Raw genomic sequence first — 17,673 nt, forward strand, 5'->3', positions numbered from 1 at the left:
AATGTCTTTTTATAGTGGGGTGCCCAAAACTGATCACAGAACTTGAGCTGCAGCCTCACCAGTGCTGTGTACCCTCCTGGTTCTGCTGGCTACACTATTTCTGATATGAGTTGGAATGCTCTTAGCCTTCTTGGCCACGTGGTCACGCTGCTGGCTCACATTCAGCTGGCTGACAAGTGATACCCTGTGAAGACATGTGGCAGCAGGTACAGTTGCTTTTAACCAGCTTCAGATCATTCAAGAAAGGTAGTGGTCACAATCCAGTAATAAAGAAAAAATAGTTCACCCTTTTCCAAGGATCTGGGCTCACTGGAAACTCTCAGATAAGGCAGTCTCCAAGTAGAGATGCTTCCCTTTTGGTTGCCAGCCCTTAAATAGGGTTAAGGTTGCACAGGTGAATTACTTGCACTTGTGCTCCCAGGGCTGGCCATGCCCCTTCACCAGGTGCTCAATCATTGGTTCAGACCATGACCTAACAGTTCCCATACATGCCCTCTGATACTTCCCTTCTGTGTAGCTTTCCAGCCACTCTCCTGCCCCAACCCTGTAGTGTTGCATGGGGGGATGCTGTGACCAAAGAGTAGGACCTGGCACTTGGTCTTTCCAGTCTTTCCAGTTCCTTCTGTGTGGCTTCCCTACAGGCAGATCAGTGCTTCCTTCCAACTTGGTGTAGTATGTAAACTTGGTGGGGGTGTACTCAGTCCCTTCACCCACATTATCAATGAAGATATTAAACAGAACCAGCTCCAATACTGTCCCTTAGAGAATAGCACTTGTGACTAGTTGCTAGCTGGATTTAACTCCATTCACCACCACTGTCCAGCCGTGTTTTTTTGGTGTTTTTTTTTTTTTTTTTTTACCCAGACTCTTGTTTAAGCCATGAGCTGCCAGTTTCTCTGGGAGAATACTGTGGGAGACAGTGTTAAAGGCTTTACTGAAGGCTGGGTAGACTACATCTGCAGCCTTTCCCTCATCCACTGGACAAGTCACTTGTTCATAAAAGGAAATGAGATCGATCGAGCAGAACTTGCCTTTCATGAATCTGTGCTGGTTAGGCCTGGTACCCTAGCTGTCCAGCACATGCTGTGCGATTGCACTCAATGTGATACCTGCTCCATGACCTCCCCTCATAGTGAGGGTCAAGCATGCGAAGAAATCTTCCTAATGCAAAAGTTTCTCTCTTCTTCCTAATGAGGACTCTCATTTATGTTGAAGAGTAGGAAATAAGTCTTAATAACAAAATCTTAACTCTTTTTTTTTTTTTTTTTTTTAAAAAAAAAAAAAAAAGTATTATCTTCCTCATTGATGGGAGCTAATATTAAATATTTAAGGAGTTGTATTTCCTCTGAGGTGTTACTTGGGCATTGTTAGTGACTCTCTAATTTTAGTCAGAAAGGACTAGGTGAGTGCATTAGCACAAACTCACATTTGCTCATGGCCTAACAAAAATTCTGAGTTGCAAAATTTGGTAGCTTGTTGCTTCTATCCCTCCTACTGTGAGAAAGGGCCATGAGGGTTGGAAGCCGTGTTGTAAACCACAATTTCCTACATTTGAACACCTCAGCTCAGGACTTTGTGAAAAGTTACTCTCAGGTGATTTGTTCATGATACCTGAACAGGGTTTGGGGGGAGGTTAGTTCATTAGTCCTCTTCATATTCTGTTGGTCTCTTACATGTTGCTGCAATTGTGTTAGAGCAGATTAGGACTGTCACTTGATATTAGCATCTTGCAAAAAGGTAGTAATCATACTTATGTATCTGGTCTGTTCATGTGTTGCATTCCACTTTTTTTTTTTTTTTTTTTTTTTTCAGGAAGGGGATAACCTGGTTTTCAGGGTAACCATCACTGCCTAGAAATGGAGCTTAGAGGCATCCATTTGTCTCAGCTGTATTACTCTTGTGTTGTCCTAGAGGAAAATAAAAACTAATTTAAAAATCTAACAACAAAAGACTAAACAGAATGCTGTTTTGAAGTTCTAGTTTCTGGTTCTGGTCTGTTAAGTTTTCTACAGGGGAAGGGTAGGAGCAGTACTTTCATAAGGTATGATTCTTTCAACTTGGTGTTTTAAACATCAATTATAATATAAATCACAGCTGAATCAATACAGATACAGAATTGTAGGGGGTGGAAGGGACCTCCAGAGATCATCGAGTCCAACCGCCCTGCCAAAGCAGGTTCCCTACAGCAGGTCGCACAGGTAGGCATCCAGGCAGGTCTTGAACATCTCCAGAGAAGGAGACTCCACCACCTCCCTGGGCAGCCTGTTCCAGTGCTCCGTCACCTCACTGTAAAGAAGTTCTTGCGCATGTTTGTGCGGAACTTCCTATGCTGCAGTTTCCAGCCATTTCCCCTTGTCCTGTCTCCACTCACCACTGAAAAGAGTCCGGCCTCGCCATTCTGCCCCCCACACCTTAGATATTTATAGACTTGGATCAGGTCTCCTCTCAGCCTTCTTTTCTCAAGGCTGAACAGACCCAGTTCACTCAGCCTTTCTTCGTAGGAGAGATGCTCCAGGCCCTTCACCATCTTTGTGGCCCTCCGCTGGACTCCTTCCAAGAGATCCCTGTCTTTTTTTGTACTGAAATCAAGTACGACCCTGAGACAGTCATTTACATACTGTTTCCCCCTTGCCTTGATGTAATCATCCAAGTGGTTGTAACTTTCAGGACCAGCAAAGCAACATACGCTTTTGCTGTTAAAACATTGACTTGTAAAGAAGTGATGAAATGTCAAGGCTCTGAAGTAGGAGGACAAGGGCAACACACAGAAGTTTTCTTTGAATAATGTAGTAGTTGAACGTGGCAGTGAATTTCCCATTAATGGTTGATATTTGATGTATTCTTTGAGGCTTTTTAAGGCCGAGGACCATGTGGGCTGGGTACATGCTGCAGAAGCTCAGATGGATGAATACACAGCAAGGTTGTCAAGTGGCTTTGTTCTGTAAACTTGGCTATTACAGGACTTGAAGGGGAACCTTCAGATGGCATGTGGCAAGCCACTGTTAAAATATTTATTCGTACAAAATTTGGGCTTACGAGTAGAAGAATGTAGACATTGAAGAGAATTGTCTAGACAATTGCCATTAACTTACTCAAAAAAGAAGTCAGTAACTTCCAGGTCTGATTTTGATCTCTCTCTAATACAAATTTGGACAAACTAGAACCAGTGGTACATACTGATTATATACATACATAATCATTGAGATAGGAGCTGATCCTAGGAGCCCAATTCCCTAGCGCAGTAGAGGTCAGACATTTTCTGTCAGTTGATACAAATAATAGCTTTTGATCTTGTGCTTAGTAAGGTAGAATAATGTTGTGGGGCCTTTTTCTTTGCCTGTGAAATGATTTAGGACTCAAGAGGAGCAACTAGTAGCATTTTTCATATTGCCCTTTTCTTTTTCATTATCTTTTAATGTATTCCTTTCTCTTCTGTTGAAGTAGACAAGAGGGGTTAGGATAGGTGTTTGCATTAGAAACAAAAAATACACTGCTTTGGTTTTCCTTCACAAGATGCCTCCAGTCTTATGTTGCACATGTTCCTTTCTCTATCTGCCAGCAGAACTTGGCTTTGGTGCATATTTTGCTTGCTTTTTTTCTGCTTCACATCTTTTTCTTTTGCAATTTCTTTTGCATGGTTTGCTTGCATTATGCTTTGGACAGCTTAGCAGATAATTTATGAATCTGTGCTAATTTTTGTATACAGAGATGCAAGCTGGCTTAAGTGCTGGCTTAATTTTTCTTCAATTTGTTTTATGTTCAATCTTAATGACATGGTTTTTCAAGAAATATGATCAGGTGCTGTTTCGCCTTTAGAAAGAAAAGCTATTGAACATGTTTAGCACTGTACAGCTCTGAAGATAAGTCACAACCTGCCTGTAGTCAGAAACTGATGCTATATAAGAAGTGATGCTTTAGCCTGGCACTATCTTTTTTATAAAGTTTTTTTTTTTTTTTTTGGCCCATTAAATGAAGGGAACAGTGACCATGAGTGACTCTATACCTAATAACAATCACTGAACCAAATTGCTGAGAGCCTATCTAATCTGATAGGACTACGAGCAAACAGAGTCTGTGACATCAGATCTTGGTTTCCAAGATGTCCAAGTTCCTGAGAGCTGGAATCTTTTCAGTTATCTTTACGAGTCCTGATCATACGATTAAACTGAAGATTTGGAGTTCATGTATGGACTAATCATCTTGCTGACTCAGGATAAATTTAGGAAAAAAATCATCAGGGTATGTTGTGATCAACAGACACAAATGCAAATCCTGTCATTTTTACAATGTGAAAAAAGTTTAGGTCTGTGAAAATACCCTGTTATCATGATTGTAGCCAGGAGGACAGAGGGATGTTCCATAGAGTAACGCTTATATTGTTTTATGGAGCTCTACAGTAATAATTAAAAAATGCTTTTTATTTTTTATATTGGAAAAATGATTTCAGAATCAGGTGTTCAGATTGCTGAGGCCTTGCTGACTGTTTCTTTGTTGTATTTGAAGGAAAGATGCTGTTTAGGTAATCCAGGGTATTATTTGTAGTTTCAAGTCCTCTTAGAGGAATAGAAGAACTGTCTGGCTTAGTTTTCCATTGCTTATTCTCTTCTGGGACACCAGACTTATTTTCTCAGATTTCTTAGACATATGTATTTCTCATTTCCTTATATATCTATTATTTCAAGTATATCTTACAGTTGGACAAAAAAAAAAAAAGACGTATAGATCTGAATACCAAGGTTAACATATCAGCTCTGAGCATCTGAGAAGCCCAGAAAAAAAGCTATAACTTCTGATTTGGAATAGATTTCCATAGGAAGTGTCTCCTGCTTCCTATGCTGAAGACTACTTTGCAGGTTTGGTTTGCTAGGCTGCTACGGTTGGGTTCTATGTTGTTAAACACTGGTGTTCTTAAACCTCCTGTAGTCTGGGGAAACTGCAGCATTTCACCCTTCCAAAGATAACTGAATATCAGTTATGTTGTTTGCTCCTTGGAAACAGAACAGTGTGGGAGCAGCCATGTATCTTGGTTGCCTTAAGTTGCTCAGACCTGTATTTACTTTCCAAGTTTGTCAGTAGGATAAACATGTCTGTAAAGAAAATTTTGAGCCTCAGAGTATAAAAGAAATCTTTTTTAGATCTACAATACTTGAAGTAGGTGCTCAGACTCTGCAAAAGGTTCTTAAAACCAACAATTCTTTGTCTTATTACACAGAGTATGCACAAGTGTATGTAAAATAGCAGATGCCTACCTGATTTTTCCTGACTGCCTAAAATATTCAGGAGCACTCCTGTGGTTTGGATCAGTCTTTTGATGAGTCCAAAGATTACGCACGTATGACTTCTCTTTGCCATCAAAGAGCTTATCTCTTGCTTCAGAAACCCTGGATTGTTTTTCCTACAGTAGTTAGGAGTCATCCTGTACAAAACGAAACACTTCTTTGTTCAGATTCTTAGTATCTGAGTGCTTTAACTTTTCCTTTTTTTAAATTCTTTAGGTTGAGTCATTAGTATTATTTGAGCAAGTTAAACAACAAGCAAAATATTGGTGCGTTACCAACGGTTTTTAATCAAAAATCTGAAACGCAGCATCATAAGAGCTGCTGAATAAAATTAATTATATCTCAGTCAAAGCCACAATACTTTTTGGCCATTTAGTTTTCCTCTGGGAAAGTTCTAAGGGAATCCTAGAGAGTGGAAGAAGCTGCCTTCATTTGAGCTGAAATTGCTTAGCTTTGAATTGGAACTATTTAAGTTCTGTGTCTGTTGTGTAGGGCAGTTGTCTCCAAAGTGGTTTTCATGCCCCACACTGCAATCTGTTGGCATGCAGAGGGAAGTACTGTTTGTACCATTAATAAATTTTTTAAAAAGTTGCTTATTTCATTTTAAAATTTCTATTACTAACATACTAGTACAGTAGTACATCTATGTAATTCACAGTTAAATAAACACTGTGGTTTCCATATGCTCAAAATACTCTTACTGATGGAGTGTGTGATTGTAAAAACGTTGTACTACTAGTTCAGGAAGTCCATTGGAAGAGCTCTTGATGACAGCAGCTCATTGTGCACTTGCATTATGGCATTCAGTGATGCAGAGATCTGGCTAAAATTGATCAGCAGTTGTAGTTTACATGCAGGTTTTTCAGGCTGTGTATAGGAAGCTTATTGACCTTTTTGTTTGCTGAGAGGTTGTGTGTTCACATGACAAATAACAAGGGAAAAGAAATCTCAACATGCAGCAACTCATGCAAGAGTGAAACAGAAGGATTTTGTGAAACACTTCCCTGTTCACATTTTATCAGTGTAGCAGTTCCATATATATAAAACATTCAAGCATACCTGTTCTTCTGTAATTTTCTTGCCAGTTGATCTATTTACCACCTGGCACAATATAACTGTTCTGTTGTGAGAATGCAGCTCATCACTGACGCAACAGTTGTTAACCCACTGAACAATAGCAGCCTTTTGCTGAAGAATTATTGCTGTAGCATGAAAAAGCTGTGTGAACAGTAAAATACTTTCTATAGCTGTAAAAGAAGGTGAACAATTTAGAATAGGCAAGAAATTGCAAGAGAGAAGGGAGTTCTTACATTGGTAGTCTTATGAGCCTGAGCTTGTATGTGTGCTCTTATAAATGGCCCTGATAAAACAGATCCAATTCTCACTTGCTTGAAATTGTAGTCAGCAATCTAGAATGAGTGCTGATATATCATCCATGGTATGTAATACTTGTCAGCTTAAAGAAAACTGTTCAAGTTGCTGGCCTTGATACATATTTAATTCTTGTTTAAAAGAACCTTAACAGGGAGTTTTCATTAACTTAGTAGTTCATAATTGTATGTTATTTCTGAAGTGATAATTGAAGAAACATCATCAGTTGAAGCTTCAAAGCTGCCAACTATATCTTATTTGATTTTATTTTACAGCTATATTGTATTCTGAATTTTGATATGGAAAGCAATAGTATTTATGGTTTTAAAACAGGATGCCACAATATGAGTGGTTAATGTTGTACCCTGAAAATACTCAAGTGTATACTTTCAGAATAGTTTATAAGGCCATTATGACACCACTTCTGACATTTTGCAATAAGAAATACTGAAATTTCCTTGCCCCTGCATGGGAGTTTTACCACTTCAGAATCACATATGGATCAATCAGTCATTGATAATAGAAGAAACCCTGAAAGAATATGCTGATAAGAGTTGCAGTTATGATTCCTTTCCTGCATAGAGAATTACTTTGTAAATTGCTGGGAAAATGGTGTCAATACTACTAAAGATATAAGACATGATGCAGAGACAGGAAACTCATGGAAAAGCTTTGTTGCATTCATGTGACTTAACAAGCTCTCCACACCCTATTATTAATTTATTATTGTATGCATGGCAGGCAACCCAAAGTTATCTTGACGAACGTCCTGAGGACGAAAATAGGAAGAAAATACACACAAGCACAACCTAAAACTGATGCTAATTTTTCTGATGCTGGCAAGCTGCAGTCAAATCAACCACCCTCATCATCTGTTGCCAGCCTAAAGATATGGCAAATTTTAAACCCTGCTCTCCACAGCCCTTTTCTGTCTAAAAGGTATGTTGTATTTGCCTTTATATCACTAAACAAAATAATTTTCCTTGCAGTTTTTCATGAGAAAGTATTCTATGTTGTATCACAGCTGTCTTGTTCATTTTTATTCGCATTCTTATGTCATCTGACTTCATTGAATTCCATTGCATCTACTTCCTTTTGATAATCTATGAGAGAGATGGTGCCAGGTGCACTGTAATGAGATTTCTGATCAGTTGGCTTGTTGGTGATCCTGTACTGGCAAGATCAGTTCATTCTGTTTCAGTCATTAGACTCTCAAAAAATAGGTTTTTTTTAACTTATTGGGAAAAGAACACATTTCCATTTAATTATCTTCTTTATCAGGCAAGGGTGGGAATGTATTGTCACTGTTTCAGACTAGTTATGAAAATATGAGAACAGGCAGAAAGATCAGAAGAGAGGCATATCAAGTCTAGTATCTCTTTTCCTTAGACAGTGGTCAGTTGCAGATGTCTAGGAAACACATGGCTAAAGTTAATGTCTTTTTCACTGACGTTTCTCTCTGAGCTTCGGATAATGAACAGTTTAGGGACTTCCTTTATTGGAGTTTGCATCCAGATTGTGATATTCTTTTGCATCAGACTTCCGTTATATCATATTTATAATAATAAATTGTTGCATATCACCTGTAGGCCACTGCAACAGCTTGTCCTTAATATAGCCTCTGATTAAAATTAGGTTTACATCTCAGTAAAGGAAGAGATCTTATTTTTGTGATTGTCTCTTTAACACTTAGAAGATTTTTTTTCTGAGCCTTGCTTTTGCTGTATTGTACAGTGTCACCTGGAAGTTGAGGAAGGGAACAAACTCTAATGCTAACTTCTTGTGTATGTGCTACTTTTAACCTACTGAATGGTTGCTTGGGAAAGTTCAGTCTGTTTTACTGGAGGCTTCTTGTTCACAGGAAAATCAAGATTGCTTGCTCCAGAATTGAGAGAAATGTATACAGCTACTGCTTGAAAGCTCCTTAGAGATAGACACGAATTATTAAACTTTATTTTACTTTACTGATGTATTAGGAGCAATGTAGTGTGAGTTGTATCTGGTTAAGTTGAAATGATCTCACTGGCCTTTTGCCATTTGGATTCTTACTTGTATATTTTTTTGTTTATCTGCTTACTCTGGATTTTAAGTTCCATAATGGGATTTTGTTTTATGCCTCTAACTGACATAAGATTGAGAAAAGAGTAATGATGTTTGCTGATTTTGGGGATCGTCCACCTTCTAAAATGCATTAATTTAACATGAAACTTCTTTCTCTAGATCTCAGTGTGGTATTTGTGATTTACTGTTATGTATATATGGCAGGCAACCTCAAGTTATCTTGACGAATGTCCTGAGGACGAGAATTGGAAGGAAATACGTGGACAGTCATATATTAATTGATTCTAATTTATCTGATGCTGAGAAATTACAGTTGGGTCAACTAGCTTCATCATCTGTTGCCAGCGCACAAACATGTCAAATATTAAGTTCTCCTCATGAAAGTTCTTTTCTGTCTGAAAGGTATGTTACTCCATACTGATTTTTTCACTCCTCCTGAAATGATACAGCTTCACAATGGAGAAGAACTGCCCTGAAAAAGTTTTTATGATATTCCTGCCTTGAAGCATTTCAGTGTTCTTGAATGAAAACTAACATCTCTGACAAACCATTTTAACTTTGCGTTTATTCTTATTTGTGCTGTACCAGATATTAATGGACTAGTTTTCTCTTGTGGAAAGAATTTCCATTTTTGATAGATCAATGTTTCTGATTTCTGAGGGTTGCCATCTAATTCAAACATATTTCACTCTTGCTTTGCTGCTGCTCTTAATATGTTCTTCCACAGTTTCAATTAACTTTGCCAAGTTTTGGCAAATTTCTCTTTGTTCATTTCTTTTCTCATTAATCCACCAGGGGTCGCAGTCTCATCAACAGACTGGCATAGTTTAAGGACTGTGTGTGTATCTTGTTGCTTAGCTTGTGCTTTTTTTTCTTTCTGATGTTTACGTTGACTATCATAGGAAAGTTGAAGTGCTATACTAGCAGATAGTTGAATTACGCAGTGTTTGTTCCAGTCCACGATGACATTTGAACTTGGAGTAAGCTCCTGCCTTTTATGACCGTCTCTTCCTTTACGGTCTTTGCTCAGTAGCAAAGTATTCACAGAAATAAATAGCAAGAAATCTATGGGGAAAAAAAAAAATAGAATGAGAAGGGAAAAGAAGAACAACTGGTGACTGCAGGAATAATCGCCAACTTCTAGCTATAAGAAATCCTATGCATTCTTGAGAAAATTAATTCTTACTCCTCATTCTGATAGATGAGCTTGATAGAGAACCTTAATTAGTAGGAATTGCTTTCTCTTTTACTGTTGGAATCTCAGTTACTATTTAAATTAATCTGACAAAGTTGCAACTTAAATAAGAGAGCACTTCATTAAACTGTTGGTTAAGTGTCACTCTAGAAGTATGTCATTTGTTGCTAGGACATCTTTTCGTAACTTGGGACAGACTAAGTGTTGATGAGTTTGGAATTCTCAGTTGTTGTCACTTTGCTTTACAAAATATTTAAAATCTATAATTTTTAGAATTCTATTTTTCTTCTTGGTATTCTTTTGGACGAAAGGAGTCAGTGCATTCAGAGAGAGAAAAGCATAAACTTTTAAATACAATTTTCCAAACCCAAGCAAGCATCTCGTGTGTTTTTCATGCTCATAATTGAAGGCTGGCTGTTCAGTTTTATCATAAGTACAAAAATGGCTTTGAACTCTTCAGGACTGAAATAACTGATAATTGTTCTGCTCTATGTAACCCTGTGAAGAGAATAATGCCCGATGACAGAAATGCATTAGAGATATGCCATTAAAGTTCAGACTTTTTAGCTAATTATGGAACTGGATATATATTTATATAGATTAATAAAATCTGTACTTTTAGTTAACATCTTTTTGACTAAAAAGGGTCTAACGTGTGAAGTGAAAAACTTACTACTAGAAAACAGTAATGTTAGGAGGATTTTGCACCTCTTCCACCCCTCTCCCCCTCCAGCCCTCCCTGTGACCTCAGGGTATTAGTGCAAGTTTTAGTAGCTACCACATGGGAAATGGAGAATTTATGATTATTTCCAACAAGGAGAGAGTTTGATCCTTGTCACCTTTCAGTAGTTAATGTCTGCGTTTAGAATACACTTATTGATTCTGTAGTGGCCTTTTCTCTCAGAGCAGATTAAAAGCTCCCCCCTTATGAATATACATATGTGGCCATATTGACATTCTCTGGTACCATCAAAATAGCTAGAATAAGGGCTCATCCTTACTGAAAATTGTTCCTTTGTACTGTGGAAATCACAGATTAACTCAAAGAATTGTGTGCTATCAAAACAGGGTGGTAATAAGTTAACCTTTTTCTGTCAGCTAGAATTTGATGTGAGTTCCCCGCTTCCTTTCTTCCTTTTGATGTTAAAGAATTAGTGGATTTTGCATTGCGTTTTCACTGCAGCTAGTGTGAAATGCATTTGTTTAAGTCATGGTCAGTATAATGAATTTAAGGTGGGTGTTAAATATAAAGAAACTTAGGGTAGTTGATAGATTTATTTCATACTTAGTTCTCACAGATGTTGAAAACAACTCAAGTATCGTCATTTAAAGCAGTCAGATTAAATAATAGTTATATGTTTATACAAACATATAAATTGAGAGATACGTTGGTTCCAAAATAAGTTTTCTGCAGTAAGGCAGCTATTCCATAACTAGAGCTGCCTCACCCATGGAAGACTTTGTCTTCTTCAATATACAGAGAGAATAATATTGCTTCTATGCATTTACTTTTTGTGCATATGGACACATTTGTGGTTCATCATGAATGAAAAAAGAATTAGTGATTTCTTCATGGTGATTATGTAGTGTTCAGCACTGTAATATCAGAGCAGTCCAGACATCTTTATGTATCTTTACAGCATTCCCATAGAGATGTGGTAATGCAGTTTACACATATGGCACTGAAGATTAGGCACCTGTTCAGAAATGATTTTGACTGCCTAGTTAAAGATGTCAAGAGTATTTTCTCCTGTGTTTCATGATGTTCTTGTCTGAACTCAGCTGTTTGGGATTTCAGTTGTTACGATCATCAGCTCTTTGCAAATTGCACTGCAAAATTCCAAGTTCAGCACATTATAAAATTATTAACCCCAAATCATTTTCTACTAAAGGAAATGACAAAAGGAGAAATTGAGTGAGTTTTCCAGAGCAGCATTAAACTGATTTGTATATGAAATCTTACATTATTTTCTTACCTTCCAACACTCACTGCAAATAAAGGAGAGGTCACAAAGGTCAGTTTGCTATTAAATTTTCAGAAGAGAAGTCTTGTATACTGAATGTAATTAAGTTTCTCTAAGAAAATATCATGTGAACATATAGTTAAATATAGTATCGTAGTGCATATGCTAGAAACCAAAGTATGGCTATGTAGACTTTTTAAATCTGTGACTATAGGTATATTATAAAGGCATATTTACAAGGTCCAGACTCAAATGTAGGGATGTCATAATGTTCAGGCTACCACTGCACCCTGAGTAAATTGTCCAGTTTATTAAAAGCAAACACAATCAACAGCAAAAAACACCAACTGATTACTTTCTTGGATGTTTTTCTTTTTAGAAGGAGATTACAAACTCAGATGAACTGCTGTAGGTTTTCTAATTTTCCATACTGTAGGTCCTGTCTCTTTCTTTTCTGTTTCTTTCTCTTTTACATCCTTTGACCTCCCCTTACTCCCTTTCAACATTACTGTTTCAGGCTCTTTTGAGTAGGAATTTCTATTTCAAGTCTCTTCTCGTTGCAGGAACTTATCCAGTGGACTCTATTATCAGTTCTAAACCTAAATAAAAAATATACTACTTAGCCTCATTCCTACTGCATTCATGACAAAGGCATAACAGTCATGCTTTGCTGCACAGTAATATTTCAGTGTCTGGTATCAGGCATGTCAGATCTTCATTCCTTGCATCCATTTCGTTAGTTATGTCAGAGTATCTTAATATTTTCATAATGGGATCTGGATTAGTTTGCATCTCATTTGCCAAGCTCCATGTGCTTGTCAGAGAGGTAAAAGTTTGTCCAGCTAACTTGCTTCTGCTGAGATTCTTATTCAGTATTCTTCCAAAATTAAGGTAAGTTTTCTTAAATTAAAGATAAGTTTGTAAGTTTTAAGAACATAATTTCATTAATGTTCTTCACAGATCAGAACATTGCTTGACAAAGTCAGATGGCAATCTTTCTAAGGAACCAGAAAGAGGTAACGTTGTCTTGACTTTTAGAAGACAAAAGCTGGAGAAGAAAGGTTTGTAGTGAGCAATAATGTAGCATTTAAATATGAATTGCTGGGAGTTTGTTGGGGGTCTTTAGTCTAGTATTATGAGGAGAGCAGAGAAATAAACAAATTGGTTTTTGCATGAAGTATATGTTTTCTCATAGCCAAGTTTTTACAAGTGTGTTAAAATGTATCAAGTAACAATGTTTTTAAATAAGAATTAAGCAATGATGAATCAGATCTGTGAACAAAAGGAAACTGAGAGAAGCCAAAGTACACCATTAAATAATGATTTTATATATTAAAAAAAACCTTTTATACTCAAGAATAGAATATATTAATTCTCAAATTGCGATTCCCACTGGAATTTGTTAAATATTTGTTTTTTTCTTGTTGAAAATAATGAGTTCTCTGCTGATTCTCTAGGGGGAATATGCAGTCTTTTGAACACTGTTTAGTAGTATTTGCTGACTCGAGCAAGAATTGCAGAATGTTGCATTCAACAGAAACGAGAAGAAAATCTGTGGAATATAGAGTGCTAATCTATATGTGGGAATTCTAAATTTGGCTACATCCTCATCAATTCTTGTGGTAACAATCTTTACCATATTATGTTAGGGGACATATTCTGGCAACCACACGCAATTGTGAAAGAGAAGAACTCTCTTGTGGAAGGTGTCTACTTCCATGCATTTTATATAAAACAACAAATATGAAGAAATACAGAAGTTTTTGAGGATAACTCTTAAATTACTTATTTTCTGACACAGAAAACAAGAGCTCTGATGAACTAGATAAGAAGAGAAAAAACATGAACACTACCTCTCCTAGTTGGAAGGGATCAAGCCCTTTGGATTCTGAGAAAAGGAAAAGAAGATTTAGTGGCCATATTTCTGATGATTGTAAAGAACACGTTCCAGAAAAATTGCTTCTACAGTCTGTAAGTTGTGTTTAATTTTAGTGTTCATGCTTGTGTGCATGTGTGTCCACGCTAAATGCACACGAGTGCTTCTGTAGCCGCAGTAGCAAGATCCAAAATATGAGAGTTGTACCAACCAATATTGTTACATTTTGGAGGGAAAGGAGTTCAGTGGTGCATCGAGAAGTGTAAATGTAGGTTCTTCTGTTCACAATATCAGAATATGCTTGTTGTAGCAGAAAGGTCACAAAGGATGAAAGATAACATTTCCTTCAGACTGGAGCATGGAGGAAAACAAAATTGGAAATAAGAAATCTAGGTACTTATGTTTCTTTTATGGATGGTATGGAACTGATTAGGTAATTTTGGTACAAGACTTGCAAAGTATACCTGGGGTTACTGAAATTTTGTGGATGCCACGTTCCTTCCTCCTCCTCTGTTTATCATACCCTTCCCTAAAGTTTTATTCTTTTCAGTTTTTATTTTTTTCAATCAATAAGATTTGGAGGGGAAAAAAAAAAAAAAAAGGAAGAAAGGAAAGGCTGACAGAATCAGTCAAGTAAATGTTACGGTTTCTATTTAAGCTTTTGAATATGATAAAGGTAGATCTGTGATTTTCTGATTAAAAGCTCACAGAAGTAGGTAGTTGACCAAACCACACATTTGCGAAGTAACAAATGTTGCTGTTGCTTGGTCATTCATTGTCAAATACTGGGAGAGCAACTGAAAATCGGAAATAATTTCTTGTTCAGCTTGAAGTGGTTTTAGGAAGGCTTTGAACAGGTTGTCTCCCCAATTTATAGTAAGATTTGTTGTCTCCCCTGTGTAGTAAGAAATACAGGGCGAAAAAAATTACGTCTGCAACTTTGACGGTTATGCTATATAAGCTATATAAGCTATGATTATGTATTTTATGTAGAATGTAGCAAATTATTGTATAATATAAATATTGTATATATATATGTATATATATATATACAATGTAAATATTGTATAATATATATATATTATATACATAATATAGCTCAATTGTTACTAATCTGAACCATTGTAAGAAAGATTAAGGAATAAATAAATACCCTTTGATTCTTGTTTTCTAGAAAGAGCAAAGATTAAGTTCAACTTGCTCTTCTGGCTGCAGAATTCCTTGTGAGGATGAGCAAGATCGCAGATCTAACTTGGTGCAAGATTGCGTTGCTCAGACATTGGAGAGAAACTGTAAAGGCACTCCTACCAGTAAGCAATTAAGACCTGTTCACTGCTGTTCAGAGGAGGCAGGCTCAGAGTCTGCTTCCAGTAATTTGTCAGAAAAACAGCTTGCCACTAGTGTTTCACCTCGAGTTAGTACCATCAGGAAGATAAAGATGGACACATCACAGTACCTAAACAAGCTGAGGAACAGAATCTGCGGGAGTAATCAGCCACTTGTTTCAGCTGATCCAAGTATGTACTGTATCTGTGTTGCTGGGATTTATTATTGGCATGCTTAGGGACTCATTCATGACTGACTAGTTGAAATACATACAACCTAAGATTGAGGACACGTGTTGTTCACAATGCATTATGCAGGTCAGAGAACAGTGCCCAGTTCAGTCTCGCAGAGTGCAGAGCATTTTGTACTTGATAAACAGAGCAGAGAGCAGGATTTTCAAATTCCAGTCTGTATTCTGCAGCTGACTTTGAACATTTAGAAAATCAATCTCGGACTTTTAATAATATTTGAATTGAATTGAGTAAAATATTTTTGTTGTTGTTGAAGCAGGTATTTTGTCACTTCTCTCTTTTGGGAATCAAGCAGTTTTGAAGAAGAGGTACAAAGTGATAGTAAAGATAGAAAACTTCTTACAGACACCTTCATACACACAGCCGTTGGCTGGCTGGGATAACATACTTCAGAATTATATATTGGAAGAGAAAGAGCTTTTTGCTCATCTGAAATCTGCAATGAAATATTCTCAAGTCTGGATCCTGTAGTATATGTATATATTTTTTTACTCTTTAGTTGTCCTCTCCAGTGATGATGAAGACAGATCTTCTGAACCAAAGGATGAAGAAGGACTTTCTGAACCAAAATGCGTGGAACAACTGCAGGATCGTATTACTGATGTTCAAGAAATAGACCAACAGTCTGATGACCGTTTCTCTGAAAAGCTATTGGAAGATAATGTGGAAAGTCACACAGAACAGGTAGTGCAGTTTTTGAGCTATGTATTGTTACGTCAGAGTATTTATTTATTTGCTGTTTATTTTTTCTTGCATGTTGTGGGACAACTGTGAAATAATTAGAGCAGATATGACTAGTCACAACCAAACAGTAGCTGTAGTACTTTTTTGCATAGTAGTTTCTCTTGTTTTCTGATCCTCTGTTCTAACTTTTGCTGCGTGGAAAAGTCAAAACAACTCTCTGGACAGCAGAAAGAGGTGAGCTGAACTTCCATTTCCTATGTGGCTAGCAGTGGAATTTGAATCTAAACCTAACAACAACAGTTGCCACGTTTTGAACTTCATGAGTCTTGTTTTGCTTTGTTAGACCTGAATTTGGCATATATTTGTAATCCCAAAACAGGCCAGGAGAGTCATTATTGCTTTGTCTCACAAATGCATTGTTACTATAATAAGCATTGAATTGGATCTATACCTTTGATATCAAAAGGGGAGTATTTTCTGTTGCTCCATTGTTTGAGTTTTTGCTTGGGTACAGATGGCAAAGAGTCCGGGTTATGTCTTGGCATTTGGAGATCAGAGTAAGATACTATTCAGCCCTTGAGGAGATAATTGTTAACGACTGTGGTAACATGTACTGTTTCTAATATGCAGTTTGTGAATAAGTTCTTAAAAACATAAAGAGAGAATATGTAAGACAACAGAATGGAAAGAATTCATTTAAAAAAGCTCATATATACCCCCTCCATTTTTTTTTCCTCAGCTTTTAACAAAGTCAGATGAAGATAAATGTCCTTCCAACTTGCCTTCTGGAACAATACTTAGTGAAGAGGTGAAGCCAGGATTAGATTTTGAATTTGAAAGCCTGTACATTGGGAATTTTAAATGGTCATCAACGGGTCCTGTTAGAGTAAGTTTGTCTATTATGGTTACATTTGAGAATATTTAAAAAACAAAATTCAGTTTAAATAAAGTCAGTGGAATTTAGTGTGGATGCACTTTTTGATTATCATTGCATCAAATTGCTTTGGCTGAAAGACATTTGTATGTTTGGACTGTTGTCAGTATGAAACTTTGTGTAGCTCTAGTTTTCAGAGGTAAAGATTCTGGTAAATGCTGTGGGACAGAAATCATTTTGGGGCAGTTTTTTTGTGAATTGTAACAGCAAATAATGACTGTGGTAGAGTAGACGTCAATTGGAAATGAAATTAATTTTCTTAAAAATAATACAGATACTAGAATAAGATAAATATAGTTCACATGTATAATATGCATTAATCTTGCCATTTAAACAGAAAATTGTTTGTAGCTTCAGAGAGCTGTAAAATGATACTAAAAGCATTAATTGCATAGGTAACGTGCTTCTCAACAAAGTGTAGAAATATAAGTGAAGGTGTACTTTAATTGTAGTACCAACTGTGGGAACTTATATAGGTTTTTGAACAGGCTCATTGTATGTATAGAAATAAAAAAAAGTTGGAATACAAATGTCTTTTTTGTTTACAGTAAAACATTTTGAAATACTGTAGTTTGCAATAATAACAAAACAGCAGTTTTGTGCAGCAGTTCAAAATAATGACAAAATAATTCTAGAGATGAGTTGGAATAGAACTCTTCTAGGTGGAAAGATATCCTTGGGGGACAAACAAGTTTATTCTTTGTGTATACTGTGGTAAGGGAAGAGAAACCT

The 17,673-nt window shown here is 36.7% G+C and overlaps 1 protein-coding gene across 12 annotated transcripts in view; it reads left to right on the forward strand.

Annotated features, from left to right (window-relative positions):
- The window catches only part of SENP7 (SUMO specific peptidase 7), a 47,413-nt gene that overhangs the window by 12,405 nt on the left and 17,335 nt on the right, over positions 1-17,673 (forward strand). For 7 of the 12 annotated variants that reach the window (XM_042867578.1, XM_042867577.1, XM_042867584.1 and 4 more), the window contains 7 exons: positions 7,392-7,589; positions 8,916-9,113; positions 12,831-12,931; positions 13,672-13,841; positions 14,921-15,263; positions 15,823-16,007; positions 16,747-16,893. In XM_042867578.1, coding sequence (XP_042723512.1) covers positions 7,392-7,589; positions 8,916-9,113; positions 12,831-12,931; positions 13,672-13,841; positions 14,921-15,263; positions 15,823-16,007; positions 16,747-16,893 — 1,342 coding nt within the window. The remainder of the gene's footprint in view (positions 1-7,391; positions 7,590-8,915; positions 9,114-12,830; positions 12,932-13,671; positions 13,842-14,920; positions 15,264-15,822; positions 16,008-16,746; positions 16,894-17,673) is intronic. The other 5 variants (XM_042867583.1, XM_042867576.1, XM_042867582.1 and 2 more) reach the window with 5 other exon arrangements.

This window comes from Lagopus leucura, unplaced genomic scaffold (genome assembly GCF_019238085.1).
Source record: "Lagopus leucura isolate 7727_CA_CO unplaced genomic scaffold, USGS_WTPT01 Super-Scaffold_100001, whole genome shotgun sequence".
Taxonomy (NCBI): domain Eukaryota; kingdom Metazoa; phylum Chordata; class Aves; order Galliformes; family Phasianidae; genus Lagopus; species Lagopus leucura.